Below are 22,309 nucleotides of genomic sequence, written 5' to 3' on the forward strand. Positions count from 1 at the left end.
AATATCAAGACTCATCTTTCTATCTATCTATCATCTATCTATCTATCTATCTATCTATCTATCTATCTATCTATCTATCTATCTATCTATCTATCTATCTATCTATCTGTCTATCTATCTATCTATCTATCTATCTATCTATCTATCTATCTATCTATCTATCTATCTATCTATCTATCTATCTATCTATCTATCTATCTATATATCTATCTATCTATCTATCCATCTATCTATCTATTTATCTGTCTATTGTGCCCCCAATTATCCAGTATCCCCGATGTATAGAGGTTTTATTTCCCGGCTTTTTATCCTTCATTACCAAACATACGGAGTTACTTAACACAATTTAGTCTGTACTCAGACAGGGGCATTTAGAATAGAAACCATATAGAGGGGGGGGGGTAGAGTCCGCACACAAGGGAAAATGTAAGGAGTCGGACTGGGGCGTCGTTCCTGTGGAAAGATCGTTCTTTTACAGGAACGAACGTAATAAGAACGATGCTATTATCGTTCCAAAACAATAGAACAAACAGATAGAACGAGTTCTTAAAATATTGGAAATATCTATAAATTTACGAACGTGGAATTAATGATAATTGGTTGAAAAGATCGTTCTGGAATCGTTAACGTTAAAAATCATGAACGTGTTCTAAATCAGGAACTCGTTCTTCATCTACAGGGGTTGAGTCTTTGCTGCAAACTAAAATTTTTAAATCCTTCCATCTTTGCAACCTGATGCTGAAAACCTATGCTTTCAAATTTAAACTATAAGTTGATCTAACAGGATTTCTAGATTGAAATACTAAAGGGCTACGACACTGGGTTGCAAAGATATAGGGATTAGATTGGGAACTGATTTCTTGCCACAAATTCTAATATTAAAATCCCTACATCTTTGCATCTTGATGGTGCGAACTTTTGAAATTTAAAACTTAGACTATTTATCTTTCAGAATTTATAGTTTATTTGAGTTTGTGGCAAAGACTCAATTCCTATGGTCTAATTTACAAGGCCAATAGACCCCTAACTTTATGGGAGGTTTTTTTCTAAATCAAAAAGTATGTCAAAAAAATGTTAAAGATCATTTTTTAATTTGACAAATATAGACATGTGACACATCATGACAATTTCCCTATAAGAGGCAAGCTATAAGTTCATTTAGTGTACTGTCCTGTTTTGCCTGAGCCCGAAATTTAAAAGAGTATCGTTGAACGAAACTCTCGAGTTTCCTTTTTGGGGTCTTAACATTTGTGTAGATTTTGATTTAAGAGATTCGAAAAAAATGGAGAATATGAAGAAACTAAATAAAATAATATTTTATAACAAAAATATTGATATCCACAAAACTGCCTAAACCCATTCGAAAACCCCGGGTTTTAAAACTGGTTTTTATATCGATACCCTGTTCAAGTTTTGGGCTCTGGTATGATCTTTATGTGTACTGTTGTTGTCGGATAGCTGCAAGATTCTCAATAATGAACAGATAGACAACGGGATAACCCACAAATCAAAACCGATAAACTCTTTATTTCCTAAAAAATTAAATGAATAATAACATATAAATTATTACAATGATTTATAATTTTTATAATGAAAAGATTCTTACGATCTATTTAAGGATATGTAGGTTAAAACCGTCGGGGAGACGTTTTTATACATTAAAACTTCTGAAAAGAATGACAATTAATTATTAACGAAAGTCACTAATTCTTTATGTGAAAATATTCTTTGCTCACAACAATAAAAGTGTGACTCCGTTACCGGAGAACAAAGAAAACGGGGCTGAAATTGTTTGGTTTGGTGTCTCCAAGAGGGAATTTTAAGTTAAAGACGACATTACATGGATGGACGGAGAGATCTTATAGTTTATGGTTGACAACTGTACAGCTTTCTCTATATCTGGTTAGATGTCGGCCCGATTATTGAAGAACTGGCGCTGTGGGATGAACCGTGCGCAAGGTTAAAGTGCCCAAATGGAAGCTTAACCGGACTTTACAATGACATGTTTGTGTACCAAAATAAATCTAAAATATTTTTGTTTTTTAAATGATATTGCTTGAAAATTTGCTAAATTCTTGCCTATCAATGCTTTGAATTTGGTTTGGTTGTTGTGATGGGGAATTTTTAAGGCTGTGTCTGTGACTTTCGATCACAATATTTGACTTACATAAACAAAAGATGTTCGCTTTTTACTTTTTTGTCAACGAATGTCTTTTAAATGAAAAGCAGGAAAAAGACAACTCCGTAAATCTAAAGATTGTTGAAATTTATACAAAATCTTTTCTTAAAAAAAACTATAGATGGACAAACAGATTATAGACCATGGAAACTGAATGCATCTCGGCCTGGTTAGTCCAGGGTGATCTACAACCTTTGTCTGAAAACCTGTCTGAAATCAAAGACGATATTTACGTTGTCTGCCAATTCCCCATACATAGATAAATAAACATAGATATAGGTTATGTATGCAAAATCACCCAGGAATTGTACAGTCTTGGTTCAGTCCGTTAACTCACACTTCTAGGGGTCAAAGCGTACATCAATTAAATCATTCTCCGGGATAAAGTGTAAATTAACTTAATGAATGGAATTATTTGAAGAACAATATTTTAAGAAGCAATTTATCATAGTGACAAGAATTGGAGAAGGACTAAACTAACCTAAATCTAAATATAATTCTGCAGAACTCATGTACAGTGTACATTGTACACCGCATGTATTCAATGATATAAGTACAGCCAATGTTTACAACCAACCTAGGTAATCTTTAAGTTTGTAATATATTTCAAACATCTCTGTTCATTTATATCTGGTAAGTTGAAAAATGTCGTCTTATGCGCAATCTATCTTTATCTATGGCCAATTCCCATGTTTATTGGAATGCTATGTAAAACAAAATGATAGTAATATTTGTGTTAATGGTTTGAGGCACTGAACACAGGAAATGGTAAATAGAGACAATCAAGTATTTAATATACTTTACGTTTATATGTCGGTTAATATTACAAATATAGCAAAGAAGGGAGGGGGGCTATTAATATTTTTTTAAATTGTAAAAATTTTAATTTTTATCTTCCTTTTAACAAATTCTCAAATATGAAAAAAACAAATCAAATTATTAAAACTTGAAACAATGAGATTATTTATATTGTTTAAGCTGGTATTTTAAACCAAACGAAATATATAGTTTACACATAGTTCAGTTATTGAATAACAGTGAAACTGCCATGAACTTTAAATGACTATATGTACAGGGTGTCCCACGAAACATGACAGTAGTGAGACGTCTTTGAAATAATTTATGGCATCTGTTCGTAAACCAGATTTTAGAAGTCAAATTCTAGAGTTAATAATCACAAAAAACCAATAGTCTTGGCATTTCCAAAATGGGGTCTGCCTTTCTTGTGCTTTCGATATTGCCGGAGATATGAAGAATTTTGAAATCTGATCGAAATTCTTAATTTCTCCTGTAATATTGACAGGAATAGGAGAAATGTTTGGTTATTGTTTCAAATAAAAATGTTGACGACTGAATGTCTCAAATAAATGAAAAGATCAAAGACGACTTTCAACTCGTATTGCTACTCTCATGTTTAGGGGGACACCCTGTAGTTGGCGTTGCCCGCGTAATTTTAAAATTGTCCAACACTCGGCAGAAGAGAAAATTAGCTGATTATTTAGGGAACCCATGGGTACTATATAAGGGGTAACATATGGCTAAAAAAAATTATTTCAAAGTGTTAAAATTCCATTTGCAACACCGGGTACTTCAGCTAGTATAATACATGTTTATTTCATTGCTCTGTTTTATATAAGATTTATTATTTTCTGTAATTCTCCTGTCACAACTTCAGTGATTCCCATAAAACTGTGGTATATCAACCTTTTAATGTATTTGATATAGTTGTAAAGGAAATAGTTTTATCAGTAGCTCAGAAATATAATTGACAAAAATTGTTTCAATGCACACTGTAATATCGAAGTGTTTCAGTACACGCTGTAATATCGTAGTGTTTCAATACACGCTGTAATATCGTATTTTTTCAAGGCACACTGTAATATCGTAGTGATTCAATGCACACTGTAATATCGTAGTGTTTCAATACACGCTGTAACATCGTATTTTTTCAAGGCACACTGTAATATCGTAGTGATTCAATGCACACTGTAATATCGTAGTAATTCAATGCAGGCTGTAATATCGTAGTGTTTTAATGCACACTGTAATATCGTAGCGTTTCAATGCACACTGTAATATCGTAGTGTTTCAATGCACACTGTAATATCGTAGTGTTTCAATGCACACTGTAATATCGTAGTGTTTCAATACACGCTTTAACATCGCATTTTTTCAAGGCACACTGTAATATCGTAGTGATTCAATGCACACTGTAATATCGTAGTGATTCAATGCAGGCTGTAAAATCGTATTGTTTTAATGCACATTGTTTTATTCAAAATCATATTTCGTCGTTTTAAGGCTGATTTACCTTTTATTAAAAAATTTCTAAAGTAAACCTTTTAACGTTATATTCATGAATTTGAAACTATTTGGTTTCCTGTGTTCAAAGAACCGACATCCTATAATGATTTTTTTATTGTTTAATTGTTTATTAAGTTTTATAAACAAAGATTTCAGTCATTGGTGGATTAAAAGGAATTATTACTTATTCACACTAGTGCATGTATCATTATTCATTACAAGATTATTAATTAATTTGATTGCCTAGAATTTTCTAGATTTGTTACCCCCCCCCCCCTTACTTCATTTTCATATACACCTAATTTGGTAACATTTTTATATTTTAGATATATATTTTTCCGCCATAACCAATATGCTTCATTTTCTTTTATGTTAAAGTACGTATAGCTTAAGATGTTGAAAAAAGAAAATCCGCACCACTGTTGGATATCAAGGTAATGATTTCATCTGTTTTTTAACGCTTTTTTAATTTGATGGCATTAAAAATGCAGGGTTACTCACAAAGCATAAGACTTTGAAGACGACCCGAAACTCTTTCAATATATCACCCTGAAATTTAAAGAGGGTTTGCTGTAACTGTATATCTTTTAATGGCATAAAAAATTGGTGAAAAGTTTTGAATGTCTTCTTCCATATCAAGTCTTATAGATTTAAGAATTTTTGCAGTTTATTTTGCTAAATAATCTTTTACTCAATTATATTTTGCTTTGAAATCAACTTTATTATAATAATACTGCCAAGCAATGTTTTTTTTTATTCTCTTTGGTATAAAAGAACTTAACAAATCATGGAAGAAGACATTTAAAACTATTCACCAATTGTCATGTTTCCTGGGACACCCTGTATTCACCAACTGTCATGTTTCCTGGGACACCCTGTATCTTCCTTTGTGGGTAACTCTGTAATTTAAATTTAAAAACATCATTTGAAGGCTGCGAAATGTTTCTCTTTATTGCTACTAAAAGGCCTTTGATAATAAAGGTTATTCAAAATCACTTTTGCAGTGCAATCTCTTTAATCCAAGACTAAAAGATATTCACACAGTTAGTGTGCTTTCAGTTGGTTCGTTTCTCGATCGTTTTTTGCCTATATTTGGTATAATGTAAAAATAAAATTTGTTCTCTAATTCTTTATTCTAAATTCTAATTATTCTAAACATTTGCCTTTAATTATGTTGATTTTGACCCTGGCAGAAGATGTATACCAAAAACGACCAAAAACGACCAAAAACGACCCAAAAAACGGTCGAATAAAACGATTCAAAAACGAACGCGTTGTAACGATAGCTTTTTATCGTTTTTTCCATTTATATTTTTAGGGTACATAAATTGCAAAGTTTAGTAAAAGTAAACTTTAACACTTTTGAATTCTATTGAATGTTTACTAAAAGTGACCCAAACCAATTAACCACACAGTGCAAACACAACAAAGATGATTGCTCTTTTACATAACCTTAAAAAATGTATTTTTAAGAAAAAAAGAGAAAAAAGTACATTTGTATAGTGTATTTCTAGAAATATTTCGTATTTGTTTATTGATGACGTCATAATCATGTGTAAACATAGTATTGATGTTTGGTAGATTTACTTGTTTCTATAAATCTCAGAAAGATAAGAATAAAGAGAAATAAAAGAATTATAAAAATGCGTATTGATCAAAATAATTTAAAAATGTCAGCTATGCCCTTGTTCAGATTAAACAATTTTATTTTTACTATATTGTATTTTTAAGATTTTTAATTAAATCACTCTAGAATTTCCTTAATAATTTACAGTGTGTAACATCATATTAGATCTTTTATTGAAATTTAAGGGAGGACTAATCAAAATTTGAATGAATCCTAAAGAAATGTATAAGTCTAATATATATATTTTCTTTAAGAAAACTAAATAGGAACCTTTTTTATGAACCTTCAATTATTTTATTTTAAGAGGTTCCACAAGATTATTACTTGTTAATTCTGTTTTAAAATGGTATGCTCAAAAAAGAAATTGAATCTTTGTCATAAACTCTATGCAGCCTAATGTCGTACATTCATGCAGGGAATTCAGTGACGAATTCGATATCGTCTTTGTTATGAATTAGCAATGTAATACCTAATTTCAAAAGTCATAATATCATTATGTCTGCTATATTTTATTTTATGAAAACGGCAAGGGCTGTCAAGATCGATGTGTCTATATAATGTCTTCGCAAGATGAACAGTGTAGACGGACAAGTTTACTCTGTTAGTATACTGCAATTTTCTTGCTTTACTAAGTAAAACTGTATGCAGTCAAAGTACAAACAAAATAAGTAAACATAACAGACTAAAATCTTATGGCCTACAGCTTTCTCATTAGGTATCACTATACTAAATCAAAGAATTGTTTAAAAAGACGATATCGAATTCGTCACTGAATTCCCATTTTTATTGGGACACCTTGTATGAAATAGGTATATCATCAGGTTGCAAAAATATATGGATTAGAAAGTTTGAGTTTGTGGCAAAGACTCAAATTCTTTGATAAATTCTTTTTTAAAAAAACTTTTAAAATTAATATAAGAAAAAAACAAATATCATGGACACAAAACATCTCAGATTTGTTAAGTCCATTTAGCAGAATAAACAGTATATCGCGAACCTTTTTTTAACTTGAAGAATCATGAAAACTGGAGACTTGATAAGTATTGCAGTAAACAGATAAAATCGTTACAAGAAAAGGGGGCACGAACAACATATTATAGAAATGTGTTGAACATTTTTCTAAATTCTTGAATGAGGGAAGTTTCTAATAAATGACCTGACAAACCATTACCTGCATTGGTTTATGGGAAACAAAAAAAAAACTATTACATTTACGTAGCAGTTTATTTTCTAACAGAATTTATGCGCGAAAGAAATCCTGCACACTAGAGTGCTCAAATTCAAACTTTCATTAAGAATTCATACTTGAAGTTGTGACTTATATGCACATTCGTGTTTTTCAAGATCTGACTCATCTTATGAATTCAATTTGAAGTAAACTCAAGGTCAGATATAACAACAAAATCAAAAATATATTTATTAATTTGTTCAAAAAATATTTTTTTAGAGTTTAGACATTTAGATTTTTTATTTGATGAATAAAATTATAAATCTGAATTTCTCTGATCAAATCAAAATGATTTAGAAATAAATAAATCTAAATCCACAAACTAAATCTAAATCCACAAGCTAAATCTAAATCTCCACAAGCTTAATCTAAATCCACAAGCTAAATCTAAATCCACAAGCTAAATTTAATTTCTACAAGCTAAATCTAAATCCACACGCTAAATTTAAATCTAAATCCACAAGCTAAATCTAAATGTTTGATTAATCTGTGATATGTATGTATCATCAATAAGCATTTAGATCTCAAAAAATATTACAAGTTATGAATATGTACATGTTTGCGGATTGGTTTTTAGAAAGAAAAAAAAAACAATTTTAATTCAAATTAAAAAATACAGCTATGTAGGAAAAATTCTGAGATGTGATCTAAAACATTAAGATCATAAAAAATTTCTTTTTGAATTAAAAGAAATAACTCAAAAGGGTTCTTAAATCGTGTTTTTCATCTTTGAGAATGAGATGTTACAAAAATATTTAACATTAATTGTACTTAATACTCTGTAAAAATAAAATAAAAACGACAAACGGTCTTAAGTTACAGAGGTAATCAGAAAAAGTTGATTTCAAGCTGTTGTCGTTCTATCGTTACATCAAGAAATGGTCAAAAATGATGTTAAGGAGTTGATTCTTTGCCACAAACTCTGATTTTTTAATCCCTATATCTTTGAAACCCAATGTTGTAAACCTTTAATATTTCAAACTTATATTATCTGATCTAATAGAACTCATAGTTTGAAATATCTAAGGTCTACGACATTGGAATCTAAAGATATAGGGATTAGAAAATCAGAGTTTGTTGCAAAGACTCAATTCCTTTGTAATTGTATAAGTTATAACTGTCAAGTTTTATTTCATCGAAATTGTCAAAACCTTTTTTTGCACCAGCAAAATATTATACAGTAGTAACAAATTAGAAGCAACTTTTATGAGAGAAAAAATTTGAAAAATTAGATAACGATTTAAAAACCGCGGAATACCGTCCGTTTGTATGTTTTTTGATATTGCAAAATCGTGATTTTCATGTTAAAACCCTGACACGGCTGGGGTGGAACGGGAAAAAGAGTTTTACCCCCATTTTGATTTTTTATATCTTTATTGAATAACTTCATTTTGATTGATTAAAATTCAAAATTCTTAAAAATCCAAATTAAAGGAATCTAGCTCTAGTCTCTAGTTGTGTTGCTCACAAGGGATTAGAAAATTTGAGTTTGTGTCAAAGATTTAATTCCTTTCTTCAGGAGGAAATTCACCCAATTTTCTGGGATTAAGTCTCATCTGTCTCGGGAAAAGGGTACTGTTGTGAATCGGACAGGCCACTCTACAAATGGTAGGTCACTAAAGAATAACTTCTACTTTAATTCTAGAATGTCAAGTTCTGAAGGTGAGCAGGTGCCTGAAGAAAGGAAAGATGGGGCCCAGGTCCAGGATAACCGTCCTTTTACTCTTGTTCACAAAACAATCAAGAAAACTGTAAACGTAAGTTACTCAAAGTTAAATTGCAAAAAATTGATATTAATTAACTATCCAAAAATGTCGTCTTTGTTCTTCCTGGCTGTTGTACTGGAAATTGTTTCAACTGATATATCTTTAAACAAGTTTAGGGCATTGCATTTTAACAACTCTTTGTTTTTAGGGATATCAAAGGATTTTTCCAAATTTTATTTTTCGAAATGGAAATCGGATTTTTTCCATGATGGAAGCTGGGACATATAACTCTTTAAAGAGAGTGTTCGCGAAAAAGGAAGATGAAATGGGGCTTTCGTAAAAAAAATTCGATGGTGATTGCTACTAATCTTACTTCTAGCTGTGCTTCTATAAGGAGAAAATTGGTAAAAACGACTTATACCGAAGAACGTAGCGTCCATACAAATTCAGAAAATTGCAATATTCGACTCGGGTCGTTAAAAACAAGTTGTAAGCAAAATATTAATTTTAAAAAAAGGTTATGAAATAAAAATGCGCTTAAAAATAAATCGATGATTACAGATTGCAATATCTGAATGATTTGTTTGTAATTAAATAATTTTTTTAACGATCCAAGTCGTATATTGCTTTAAATTTGTATGGACGCTACGTTCTTCGATATGAGTCTTTTTTAACAATTTTCTCCTTATAGACGTCACGGATAGAAGTAAGATTTGGAGCAATCACCAACGAATTTTTTGCGACGTAACCCGACTTTCATTTTTCGCGAACACTCCATTTAAATAATGCAACCTGAATTTAAAAAAAAATATTTTTAGATGGAGGTCGGAGGGTTATTTAGATTTTGTTTGACAATTCATTTTAAATTTTAAGGGAGTTACTTCTGTGAAACAAGTAACAGAAAAGGTGTTCATGGATGGAACTAGAGAGAAAGTGAAGGATCAGGTAGACAGAGTAGACCCCCTTTTTTAGTTTTTGAAGAAAAAAATGTACGAAAGTAGTTTTTCAGATGTTTAACCCTATCACATGGGGCTGTTTCTCCTCCATCATACTTTGCTTGTCTGTCTGTCTGTCTGTCAGGGTATTTGTATCCAATAAAAGTTAAAACGGCTAAACAGATCGGGCCAAAATTTTGTGCAGGACCTCATGTGACCCTAGAGAAGGTTTATGAATGATGAGTTTCACAGATAAAACCACATTTAAAAGTTGAAATAGAAGATGGGCGCGAAGCACCCTAAAAGCCTAGTAACTTTAAAACGGCTTACACTAGTACACTCAAACTCCACTTTTTCAACTACATAGTCGTAAAAAAATTTAGCAAAAATCAAAAACAAATAATGGGATGGTGAAGGACGGTCAAACGCTTGTCGGTGTTTTAAACAAATCAAAAATAGTCCACAACTTTTTTATTAATTAAGCTACAGATCTTAAATTTATTTATTTGAAAAGTCCTTGAAAAATGGATGTATAATATGTTAGTATTTGTCAAAAGGAACACCAAGCATTTTTCAACATTTGTCCAATGTACTTTTTGAACCTATTTGAAACCTCCCTAATAGCACCCTTACCATTAAAGTTAAAGGTCTAATTTTTGAACCTATTTGAAACCTCCCTAGTAGCACCCTTACCATAAAAGTTAAAGGTCTAATTTTTGAACCTATTTGAAACCTCCCTATTAGCACCCTTACCATTAAAGTTAAAGGTCTAATTTTTAAACCTATTTGAAACCTCCCTATTAGCACCCTTACCATTAAAGTTAAAGGTCTAATTTTTGAACCTATTTGAAACCTCCCTAGTAGCACCCTTACCATTAAAGTTAAAGGTCTAATTTTTGAACCTATTTGAAACCTCCCTATTANGTAAACACCATCCCTCCCTCATCAGGCCCCCCATCACCTTCTATATATTAGAAAAAAATAGCCCAGTCGGTGTCCGAAATTAATGAATTTTATCCCCAAGAAACCGGTTTCAATTGAGCGCTGGCTTAAATCTTGAAAAATTGAAAACAATTTTAAATGGAAAGAACCATATTTGAGCCGCGGCTCAAATTCTTTAAATTTGATCTCGGGATACGTTGTCTTTAGAATTTGTTTTACAGTGTTTCTATGCATACAAGATGATTAATGATTTGTGGGACTTGAAAAAAAATGAATGATTTTATTTTTTCAATTGAATCCAGGAGTTCGGAGACATGAAGGAGAAAATGAGAAAGGAAATGGAAGAAGAATGTAGGGAAGGACAAACTAAGAAAATTATATTTCAAATCCAAATTTTGTATTCCCAAAAATATTTTAGTTTGCCCCTTTTTATTGATCATTTCTTTAAACCAAGGTTTTACTTGGCTAAACAAAATTTAGACTAAAATTTTTCCAAGATTTTCAAATTTTCAAAAGTCGTTACTTTTTAACTTATTTTTCTGTTATTGCTTAAACACCCTGTACCTTGTTACTTTTTGAGGTTTGGATCATAATCAAAAGAACAGCAAATTTTAAGTGAACTACATTTAAGTTAAATACATTTAAGTGAATTACATCCTTAAAAAGCTTAAAACTCTATTTTTTCTATCTTTGACTAAAAGTGGGGGAAAATTTATTGAAAATTGCTTTAGCACCGCCTTAAATAATTTGTAATTGTTATTGTGCTCAAGGTTTGAGAAGTTAAAAGATGGTTCTAAAACTAATGGAGATCTTGAACAAGAAGGGAGGAAGAATACAGGAAAAGGTGACCCCCCCCCCGTTCCCCCGTATCACTACAATTAAAAAGTTTTCCAAGAGATGACAAAAAAAAGCGTTTTCAAGATCAATTTTGCAACCCTATAAAAATTCAATTTAAACTTTGGCAGTTGCATTTCTTAAAAAATTTCTTAATTTTAATAAAATTTCCGAAAAAAATATTTTTGAAAAGCATATTTATTAATTCTTTTAATAAAAGATTTTAAGACAAATTTGTATATCTAAAGTTTAGTTAATTCTAATTTTCTTTAATGAAACACTTTTTAGGATCTTCATCTGATGTTGGCACTAAATCAGCGGGTTCAAAAGAAAAACAGGTTTAAATTTTTCCCGTTTATAATAAAAAAATCTTTAAACATTTTTTTAACTGTTTTTTGATAATTAATGATTTTCAGGCCAACTCTGGTTCAGACTCAAGCTCCGATGAGGACAAAGAATCTGAATCAAATGAGGTAAAAATCAGTTTTATAAAAGTAGCTTTCAAATCACAAAGTAATAGCTTCCGGAATACATTCTGGAAATCTGTTCATATATGGTCCGAAATGTAAAACATTTAATTTGAAGTTTAAATTTTTTTTTCAAATGTTTGCGCAGGATGATAAGTTTGCAAAGAAGAGCTTGGAAGAACACAACAAGTTCAGACGTAAACATGGCGTTCCTCCCCTCACACTTAATAAGGAGGTAAACACGGTGTTCCTCCCCTCACACTTAATAAGGAGGTAAACACGGTGTTCCTCCCCTCACACTTAATAAGGAGGTAAACACGGTGTTCCTCCCCTCACACTTAATAAGGAGGTAAACACGGTGTTCCTCCCCTCACACTTAATAAGGAGGTAAACATTGAGTTCCTCTTCTCACCCATAATAAGGAGGTAAACACGGTGTTTCTCACCTCACCCTTAATAAGGAGGTAAACACGGTATTCCTGCCCTCACCCTTAATAAGGAGGTAAACATTGAGTTCCTCTTCTCACCCATAATAAGGAGGTAAACACGGTGTTTCTCACCTAACCCTTAATAAGGAGGTAAACATGGTGTTCCTTTTCTCACCCTTAATAAGGAGGTAAACATGGAGTTCCTCTTCTCACCCTTAATAAGGAGGTAAACATAGTGTTTCTTCCTTCACCCTTAGAAAGGAGGTAAAGATAAAAAGAATTATGGGAATATAAAAATTTGTAAGATATTCCGAACGAACACTCTGATAATTTTCGCACATAATGCAAAATGTACATATGCTTTTATTGGGTGAGTTCGATATTATGAACCAAATGTTAAGTTTTTTTCAACAGTAGCTTTCAAAGAATTGGAATAAAAAGGGGGGATGGAAACTTTTGAATGAGATAAAGCCTTATGAGTACTTTGACTCATTTTTCATTCTTTAGACACTTTCTAATAGAACAAAACTAAAAGTTATTGTAATTGAAGACTTTGGAATAAAAAATCTAGTTTTTTAGTCTTTAGTCATTAATTTTGACTCTTTTTGATTCTTTTAAGTCCCAAAAAAAAATTCGCCTGCGCCACGATTTTTTGTTCCTAATTATTAATTTTTTGGTTCCTAAAAAATCTTGCCCCACCTCACTTAAATCCTGTATCCGCCCCTGTGTAGTTTCAATTTGATTAAATAAATTTTTGAAATTAGGGCTTTCCAAATAAAAAAAGAGAAAAAATATGCAAAATGATGCACAAATAGACGACATTGATCATTACTCATTGCAACATACTGATCATCATTAATTTATCTACCTGTTTTCTGGTCATTTGTAGAGAAAAATTTAAAGAACGCACAAATGTAAATAAGTAATAAAGTTAATGAATATTTACTAAACCATTATTTAATAATAAATGTTAATTAGATGTGTATGTATTCTCAAGAATGGGCCGAATATTTGATTGCAGAGAATAGGTTTCAGCACAGGTAAATTCTAAAGGCACTGTAGTCTGTAAAATTAATCTTAAAGGGACTGTAAACTTAATTTTAATGGGACTGTAAACTTAATCTTAAAGGGACTGTAAACTCTATTTTAAAGGGACTATAAACTTAATCTTAAAGGAACTGTAAACTTAATTTTAAAGGGACTGTAAACTGAATCTTAAAGGGGCTGTAAACTTAATTTTAAATGGACTGTAAACTTAATTTTAAAGGGACTGTAAACTGAATCTTAAAGGGGCTATAAACTTAATCTTAAAGGAACTGTAAACTTAATTTTAAAGGGACTGTAAAATCTTAAAGGGGCTGTAAACTTAATTTTAAATGGACTGTAAACTTAATTTTAAAGGGACTGTAAACTGAATCTTAAAGGGGCTGTAAACTTAATCTTAAAGGGACTATAAACTTAATTTTAAAGGGGCTGTAAACTTAATTTTAAAAGGACTGTAAACTTAATCTTAAAGGGACTGTAAACTTAATCTTAAAGGGACTGTAAAAAAATTTTAAAGCACTGATTTATATCGTTCATTCTTATTTTTAAAATTTTTAAATATAATAAAATATGATAATGTAATTTTTGTTTGTAGAACTGATCATAAGTATGGAGAGAATATATTTACAAGTTGGTCTAGCAGACCTAAAAAACCAGATCCTAAAGTTCCAGTCCAGGTGTGAATGAGTTAATTTTGAATATAAATATTATCTTAAACCTTTCCCGAATGGGCTATTTTTGTCTAATATGGATGGGGGGGGGGTACCCCCCCCCCCCGTTGATTTTGCTCATATAGAGTTGAGATAGTGGAGTGTGATACATACGGCCCTAGTCCAAATTTTCAAGGCCTGTTAATTTTAAACAAATTAGACCTCTGACTTTAATTGTTAGGGTGTAAGGGAGGATTTTAAAATGTATGTCGAACAGGCTGATTATGTCGAACAAATTTTCAAAATTATTATTTTTACTTTAATAAATATTAACACAGACACATGTTACTATATATCCATTTTTATCCATTTGTTAAGGCCTTTTCAAATACATAAGTTTAGCGGTGTAGCGTAATTAATCCATTTCTGTTTTTTAACACCGACCCGCCGTTTGACCACTCTCCACCCTACCCTATCCGTAAAAAAAAATGGCAAAAGTTGTTCACAACTATGATGTTGAAAAAGTGAACCTTCCCTAACCGTGATAGGGTTTTCGGTTATGGCCGTTTTAAAGTAATTTTTTCCTTTTATGTGTTGCTTTTCGTAACTTCAAGCCACCCTTTCGATTTTTTTTCACAGATTTTTCATGAACGAATTTCCGAAAAAAACAGGGTTACCAAGAAAGAATGAGACTTAAGAGACGACTGTAGTGAACTTAAATTGTCTATTTCTTACATTCATCATTCCATGCAATTAAACTTTATTTCTGCCACCAAATCATTAAATGAGCCATTTAAAGACCACATTAAAGACGAAAAATTTAATTTTAACTTAAGATTGTAAAAATTTTAAGCTTTCAGTCTCATCTTATGTTGGTAAACCGGCGCATTGCAAATTGCAACAGATTGAGATAACAGAAGTTGCTAAAATGTTTTTTTAGTTCGGTAATTTACGGGTATATAAAGATAGAATTTCATATTTCTACCATGATAAAATAAATTGATTTTAGTTTCTAACCGATGTAAAGACGATATTTTCCGTTTAGAGCTGGTATGATGAAATCAAAAAGTATCAGTTTGGGTCGGAACCTCAATCATCAGGAACTGGTAAATATTTTTTCTTCTTCAAATTTTATCTATTTCCTAAGGTTTATGGCTTGGAGTGTGTTGAGACAACTTGAGATAATCTCTATATTTAAAATTAAAAAATTACCATTATTCAAATTTTTTCCTATCTGAACATTTTAATTTTCTGCTAACTGTATATACATGACATGCACATTTTGTAATGGGACAGACCGGCTATGTAAGGTAGTTGAATTAAGTATGCAGTGTTGTGGAAAGCTTCTTTAGGATTCATTTGAGACAAATAAAACTTTTTAAAGATCTGTAAATCCTGAGTTCGAGCACAAATTCGACGTTCAAAACTTCTACTTTGAGGGGTGGATACGTTTCCAGAATCGGTTTTTTTAAAATTATCAAATAAGGACGACGAAAAATAAAGTAAAAATCAAACAGTAATCTAATTAGATGGTTGGGAACATATTTCTCAAAAGAAATTTGTCAATAAATCAATGCCAGAATCAATTATTTCGTTTTCATCAGTATATATTAGATTTCTAATTTTCTTTGAATTTATTCGCAGATTTCTTCAAATGTCGTCTTTTCAATAATAATTCCAGAAAATCTTTGTAAATAATGAGAAACTAGAATAATGAGAAAATTGAAACTAATAATTGAACAAGATTACTTATTTTCGATGATAAAATTAATTTTTATTTTCTCAACCGGTTCCTAAACAAGTAATTAGTTTACTGTTGAGTTTTGTTTACATTTTTGTCGTCGTTATTTAATAATTTTTAAAAAACCAATTCTGAAAGCGTATCCACCCCCAAAGTAGAAGTTTTGAACGTCGAATTTGGGCTAAAACTCGGGATTTACAGATCTTTCCACAACACTGCATACTCAGTTTAACTACCTTACATAGCCGGTCTGTCCCCTTTAAAAGATAAAATAACTTTTTAGAACTATATATATATTGGTTCGCAATGAATTGCAGTTTTTGGACAGAAATTTTCTCTTTATCCAGATAGTTCAAGCCTTTTTAGACTAAAAGGGATTCTCTAAAAATACGAGAGCTTCAAAGATACAGAGAATAAAATCCAAAACATTTAAAGCATATAGTGCCTGCAAAATAATAGTGTTTTAGGTATTTATTTTGGATTCTGCCTCAGGGTTATTGTGAAAAGACAACATCTAATGTCCTATCTGTTATCGTCAGTTAATCTTCGAGTTTTACAAAATTAAAAACATAAAATTTTGAAATATCTTATAGGTCACTTCACCCAAGTGGTTTGGAAGGAAAGTTCAGAGCTAGGAGTTGGTGTCGCAAGCAAGGAAACATTTCAGTATTTTCATTTTATTCAATTCTGAAATAGGAAGACGACTTTTGGACTGTTTTGAGTTTAAGTAGTCACAGCAATTGTGCAGTGTACACAATTTTCAAACTACTTGTTAAATGATTTGCTTTCTGACAACATCAAATAAATCTGTAAAGCACAAGTTTGTTTTACAGCCGTTTGAGGAAAAAATTATAGAATATTTGGCTATTTTTTTCTTTTGAATTTAAATCCATTATTAAAAATACATCGCTGCTGTTATCAAATACATTTATTTCTAAAAAATCACAATTTAGGTGAAGCTATTCATTTATAGACAGGGTGTCCGAATCACTAGGGTACTCTAAAAATCATTGCCAAATCAAGAATAAAAAAGATATTTATGTGTTTCACTTTGAGAAATAGTTTCAATTGTAATTACTTTACTACAGGGGCGGATACAGGATTTAAGTGAGGGGAGTGCTAGATTTATTTCGGAACAAAAAAAAGTGGCATAGGCGAAATTTTATTTTAAGATTGATATTTTTTCCTGTTTTGCACTAGCTTTTCTTTCCCTTTAGTGCTATTGAGAAGCTATTATGAAATCTCAGGGGGTGCGATAGTCCTGCGGCCCCCCTTACTTTACTAAGATACTTGCGCATTTCTGCTGCAAAAACAATATCACAAAACTATTAAAATTAAACACTTTTCAAGCTTCAACAGTTTTGATTAGATAAGAATGATTTTACAACGACATTATTTTTATAAATATCCATTTTTATTTGATACAATAAAACAAAACTGATTGATTGATTAGGACGGGAGAGTAATAGTGGTCGCCAACTATAATCCACCAGGTTTGAGTAATAACAATAATAATAAAAATAATAATGATCATATTTGCATAAAAAATAGACAAGACCCTCTATATAAAGTTTAAGAGGTAAGAGAAAAAATAAGATTATTTCATTGGTAATCAACAAGAAAGTGCTTCATCAAATGTTAAAAAGTTCCGGCACTAAAAATCTTAAAATGAAATAAATGGAAGATTAATTAAATACTTTGGTTTCCAAATTTCACTAAAAGATCCTTAAAAAATGCCCAGAAATCCAACACCATAGAACCATATTTACAATTTGTGTTTCTATGGACTTATGGATACATAATTTCAAAATTTTGTAGAAATTGGTTTCCCATGACTTTATTGCATATATATTGCATTTAATTTGTATTTAAAGCCAAATTTTCTAGGCACCCACCGGCCATATATTCACATCAATAAAAAGTTTATTTTTAGGAAACTTCATGGGAAAGTTCTCGAGGAATGTTCCAGCCCCCTTGTAAACTATGGGAATGTACAACACACACTGATGAGTGCACACGAAATGTACTTCTAATTCTGAGCCCGAAATTTAAGAAACCTGTTATCTAAAGTTAAAAACCCATGTTTCGTGAATGAGTTAAGAAAATTTTGCAGATATCAAATCTTTTGGTTCAGCATATTATTTAATTTGAATGATAAATCTTATCATTTTCTAATTCTTACATTAATATCTACAAAATGTGTAGACCGCAAAAAGGAAACTAGGGAGAATTCCATTCAACGATATCCTTTTCCGCCTTTAGGTGGAATGATAACCTACTCTACCTGTGTACTGTACTGTACTGTACTGTACTGTACTGTACTGTACTGTACTGTACTGTACTGTACTGTACTGTACTGTACTGTACTGTACTGTACTGTACTGTTCTGTACTTTACTGTACCATACCATCGTAAACTTATCTGCACATTTTCCTTCAATAATTCTTTGAATAATTAGCAGCACATTAAAGTATTAAACCGAATTTACACACCATTGAACTACACTCTCTCTATTGCACAGCACAGCCCTGTTAATGTAAAAAATTGAAATTTATTTCCCAGAACAATTTTAAGATGGTATGTTTTTTTTTATATGAAGAGATTATTTATCATGATTCAGTTTTTTCACTGTTTATTATAAAATATTTTGTATGCTGGCTGTTACCATAAATACTGTATTGACATGATATATCTACATCTCTTTCTTAATTAAGTATTATTACTTTCATAATATTACAATTTCATAATATTATTTTTACATTTAAAAACAATTAGAATATTTACATGTGCAGTTTGATACATTACAATAAAGACTTTTGAATTACACTGAGTTTTTTAACCTCACTAAGTATATAAAACGTATTTATATTTTTAACCTCACTAAGTATATAAAACGTATTTATATTTTTAACCTCACTTTGTATATAAAACGTATTTATATTTTTAACCTCACTATGTATATAAAACGTATTTATATTTTTAACCTCACTATGTATATAAAACGTATTTATATTTTTAACCTCACTATGTATATAAAATGTATTTATATTTTTAACCTCACTATATATATAAAACGTATTTATATTTTTAACCTCACTATGTATATAAAACGTATTTATATTTTTAACCTCGCTATGTATATAAAATGTATTTATATTTTAACATCACTTTGTATATAAAACGTATATACGTTTTATATTTTAACTTTACTATGTACACAAAATGTATATAAAACGTTATCATATATGTATATACTAGATATAAAGCACAAACTATGAGAGCTTAAATTATTAATGTAAGAGGAAACAGACAATATAAGTTCCGCTCAGAGTCTTATTCCTTGTTAGGATCCCTTTTCCAGGTAAGGCATAGAATAAGTGAAAATTGTAGATATTTGTAAACATGGGATTAAAATCATCCTGTTCTGTTTTTAAATTTTGCTCACGAAGAATGCCGCAAATTGTTTCAACGATTAAAGACAATCTTTAGATCATTCTCTCAACTTTCATATTTTCTGGGACACCATGTATGATATTACAATCAAACACTTAAGTATACTTGTGCAAATATATTTTGTATTTGGGTTGAACAACCTTTTTATAAATGGCTAATAGCCAAGGTTGCAATAGATCTGTTGGCTTTGAAAAGTACGGTATAGTTAGAACTAGTTAGAACCGGAGGTGTCCATTACTCCAACCAAATTACTAAAGTTTAAAGTTACTAGAAATTCAAGGCGCTTCGCGCCCTTCTTTCTAGGCTTTTAGGGCGCTTCGCGCCCATCTTCTATTTAAATTGTGAACATGTTCTTTTTGTTTACATTTTAAAACAAAGAAAAAAATTTTGCGAATTTTTAAAATAAAATTCGCGGATTTTCAAGAGTTTACATTTTTTTACAAAATAAAAAAAACCATTTTTTAAAATTTTTATCATTCATAAATCTTCCCTGTGATGTCCCACAAAAAATTTGGGCCCGATCGGTTCAGCCGTTTTGGCGTTTATTGGATACCAACGAACAGACAGACAAACCAAATTTATATAAAGATGTGCATGTTTAGGCCGGGCTACATTTCAGTATTAGTGAATTAGTCAAACCAAAAGCCAAGGCGATATGCCACTCCGGTCTAGAAAATTGATGAAACTTTTCATTACAGTCTGAATCTATGTGAGTCTTTAAACAACTCTAGGTCTTTTTTAAGTAAACTTCTTGAGGACCAACTCCTGAAGGGGCTCATTCCTTAGCTATCTTACTCTTGTTACTCAGCCCCCGTAGCCTGTGTAAGCCCCCTTGCAGCCTGCGGCGACTCTACCGGTCTAACCTGACCCAGAATAAAAGTAAACATCTAATTACTTAAATTTAAGACTTTTTGAAGATTTTATCCCTGAGTTTGTAATGTTGCTGGTTGGAATCACTTTTAAGTAAAAAAATTAAACGCTTGCTTCATATTTTTTATTCTTACTTAAATTGTTGTTGAGCAATTAAGAGAGCTCTTATACATTAAAGTTATTATATTTAACATTAAGAGAGCTCTTATACATTAAAGTTATTATATTTAACATTATTAAGAGAGCTCTTATACATTAAAGTTATTATATTCAACATTATTAAGAGAGCTCTTATACATAAAAGTTATTATATTTAACATTAAGAGAGCTCTTATACATTAAAGTTATTATATTTAACTATAAACGTCTAATAACCGAAACCCTAAAATTCTCTTCGTAATATAAAATAACCGAACCCCTGACATTCTGCTCATAATATTGAATAAACAAAACTCTAACAACTTGTTCATAATATCTAATAACTTTTAGCACAAAACATTCACAATTGTGTTAAATATCCAAGGTGTTAAGGTCGATCGTTAGACTCTCAAGCAACCAAAATAACAAATGACGTCAAAATACACAATAGTCGGATAAATATCCAACGCCTATTCTTTATAATTAGCAAAGTCTTTACCCCCGAGTACTGTAATATACAGATTAGCTTTGAAAGTGGAGTATATGCAAAGAGAATCGAATATATATTAGAGTGGAATTTACTAGAAAAAAGTGTAAAACGGCCATTTTGTTGTACTGTTTCCATACTGCAGGTGTACTTCACATATTTATGCTATATACACTTTTGGGCCCTGGAATACAATTTTATAGAAAATCGAAAATTAATGTTAATAGAAACCCAAATTATGAAATAGGCTGGTTTCATAATTGATTAATGATCATTTCACATAGACTCACTTTTCAAACGATGATTTTCCGTTATAACTATAAATCAAATGATGTTTTTATTCACCTAATTCATTATAATGTTTATTTAACAGCTTTAAAAAATTCGAAATTGAAATGAATAGTCTAGGGAACACTGTATTAATGTACTCTATTGCATATAATATGTGAACATTTACATGATTTGTACACTTTAAACTCCCTTTTAGGCTGAAAGGGACTGAAAAAATTCATACCAAGAGATTCTCTAAATTCCCCTCTAATATATATTCTATTCTCTATGAGTATATGGCTTGTACATGTACAATTAGTAAAGGATTAGTGTACATCATCACTCTTTATACTATAACCTCGTTGATTGGAAATTATTTTTAACAGCACATATCGGATATATTTATAGCTGCTCCTAATTTATGAATATTCTATTTGCTAAGGGAGAAACTCCCATAATATCTAATATGTATTCAGAACTCGGCACTCATACAGCCAACAGCAAAGTATTTAAAGACGATATGTGTAGTTTTAAGTACGGTACCTTTAAAATAAAATTAAGAATGAATCGTAAATCCATAATTTTTCTATATAAAATTGATTATTTCCAACTGTGGGTTTTCTATAAGAGTTGGTTGCAGATTTATGATAAAAAATTAAGGACATTATAAGAATAACAACCATATTCCAAATGTTCATAGGACTGCAGTTTAAATTTTTCGGTTGGCCCCCCCCTGGACCATGTATTGGGCCAAAAAATTTTCTAAGAAAATTTAAGGAAAAAGAGGAGGGAGGGATAAAGGGAAAAGGGGCGGGAGGGATAAAGGGAAAAGTGGGAAGAGGGAACAAAAAAAACAAGAGGGTATTTGTTTTTTATTTTCTAGTTTTGGCTTACACAAAAATCTATGCAAAATTTTTTTGGGGAAAAATGTGATATTTTTTCCACAAAGGGAATGGAAAAAGGAAGGGAAAAGAAAAAAAGGAGGGAAAAAGGGAATTTATTTTCAA

General features: G+C 30.8%; 1 protein-coding gene across 1 annotated transcript; it reads left to right on the forward strand.

Moving 5' to 3' along the window:
* Window positions 1-4,804: 4,804 nt before the first annotated feature.
* LOC111711524 (protein PRY1) lies at window positions 4,805-18,908 on the forward strand. The gene is made up of 14 exons (XM_023485900.1): window positions 4,805-4,917; window positions 8,984-9,095; window positions 9,918-9,989; window positions 11,224-11,276; window positions 11,692-11,765; window positions 12,044-12,093; window positions 12,172-12,228; window positions 12,371-12,457; window positions 13,628-13,689; window positions 14,289-14,370; window positions 15,389-15,449; window positions 16,678-16,739; window positions 17,538-17,577; window positions 18,018-18,908. The coding sequence occupies exons 1-14, from the start codon at window positions 4,877-4,879 to the stop codon at window positions 18,062-18,064; spliced, it is 900 nt and encodes a 299-aa protein (XP_023341668.1). The 5' UTR covers window positions 4,805-4,876; the 3' UTR covers window positions 18,065-18,908.
* The last annotated feature ends 3,401 nt before the right edge of the window (window positions 18,909-22,309 follow it).

This window comes from Eurytemora carolleeae, unplaced genomic scaffold (assembly GCF_000591075.1).
Source record: "Eurytemora carolleeae unplaced genomic scaffold, Eaff_2.0 scaffold437, whole genome shotgun sequence".
NCBI lineage: Eukaryota > Metazoa > Arthropoda > Copepoda > Calanoida > Temoridae > Eurytemora > Eurytemora carolleeae.

Bases quoted from the DNA above. Each gene is read 5' to 3' on its own strand.
- LOC111711524 (XM_023485900.1), top strand. From the start codon at position 4,877: ATGTTGAAAAAAGAAAATCCGCACCACTGTTGGATATCAAG. The intron at 11,766-12,043 runs GTGACCCCCCCC...AACACTTTTTAG, and splicing joins GAGGAAGAATACAGGAAAAG to GATCTTCATCTGATGTTGGC. The intron at 12,094-12,171 runs GTTTAAATTTTT...AATGATTTTCAG, and splicing joins CGGGTTCAAAAGAAAAACAG to GCCAACTCTGGTTCAGACTC.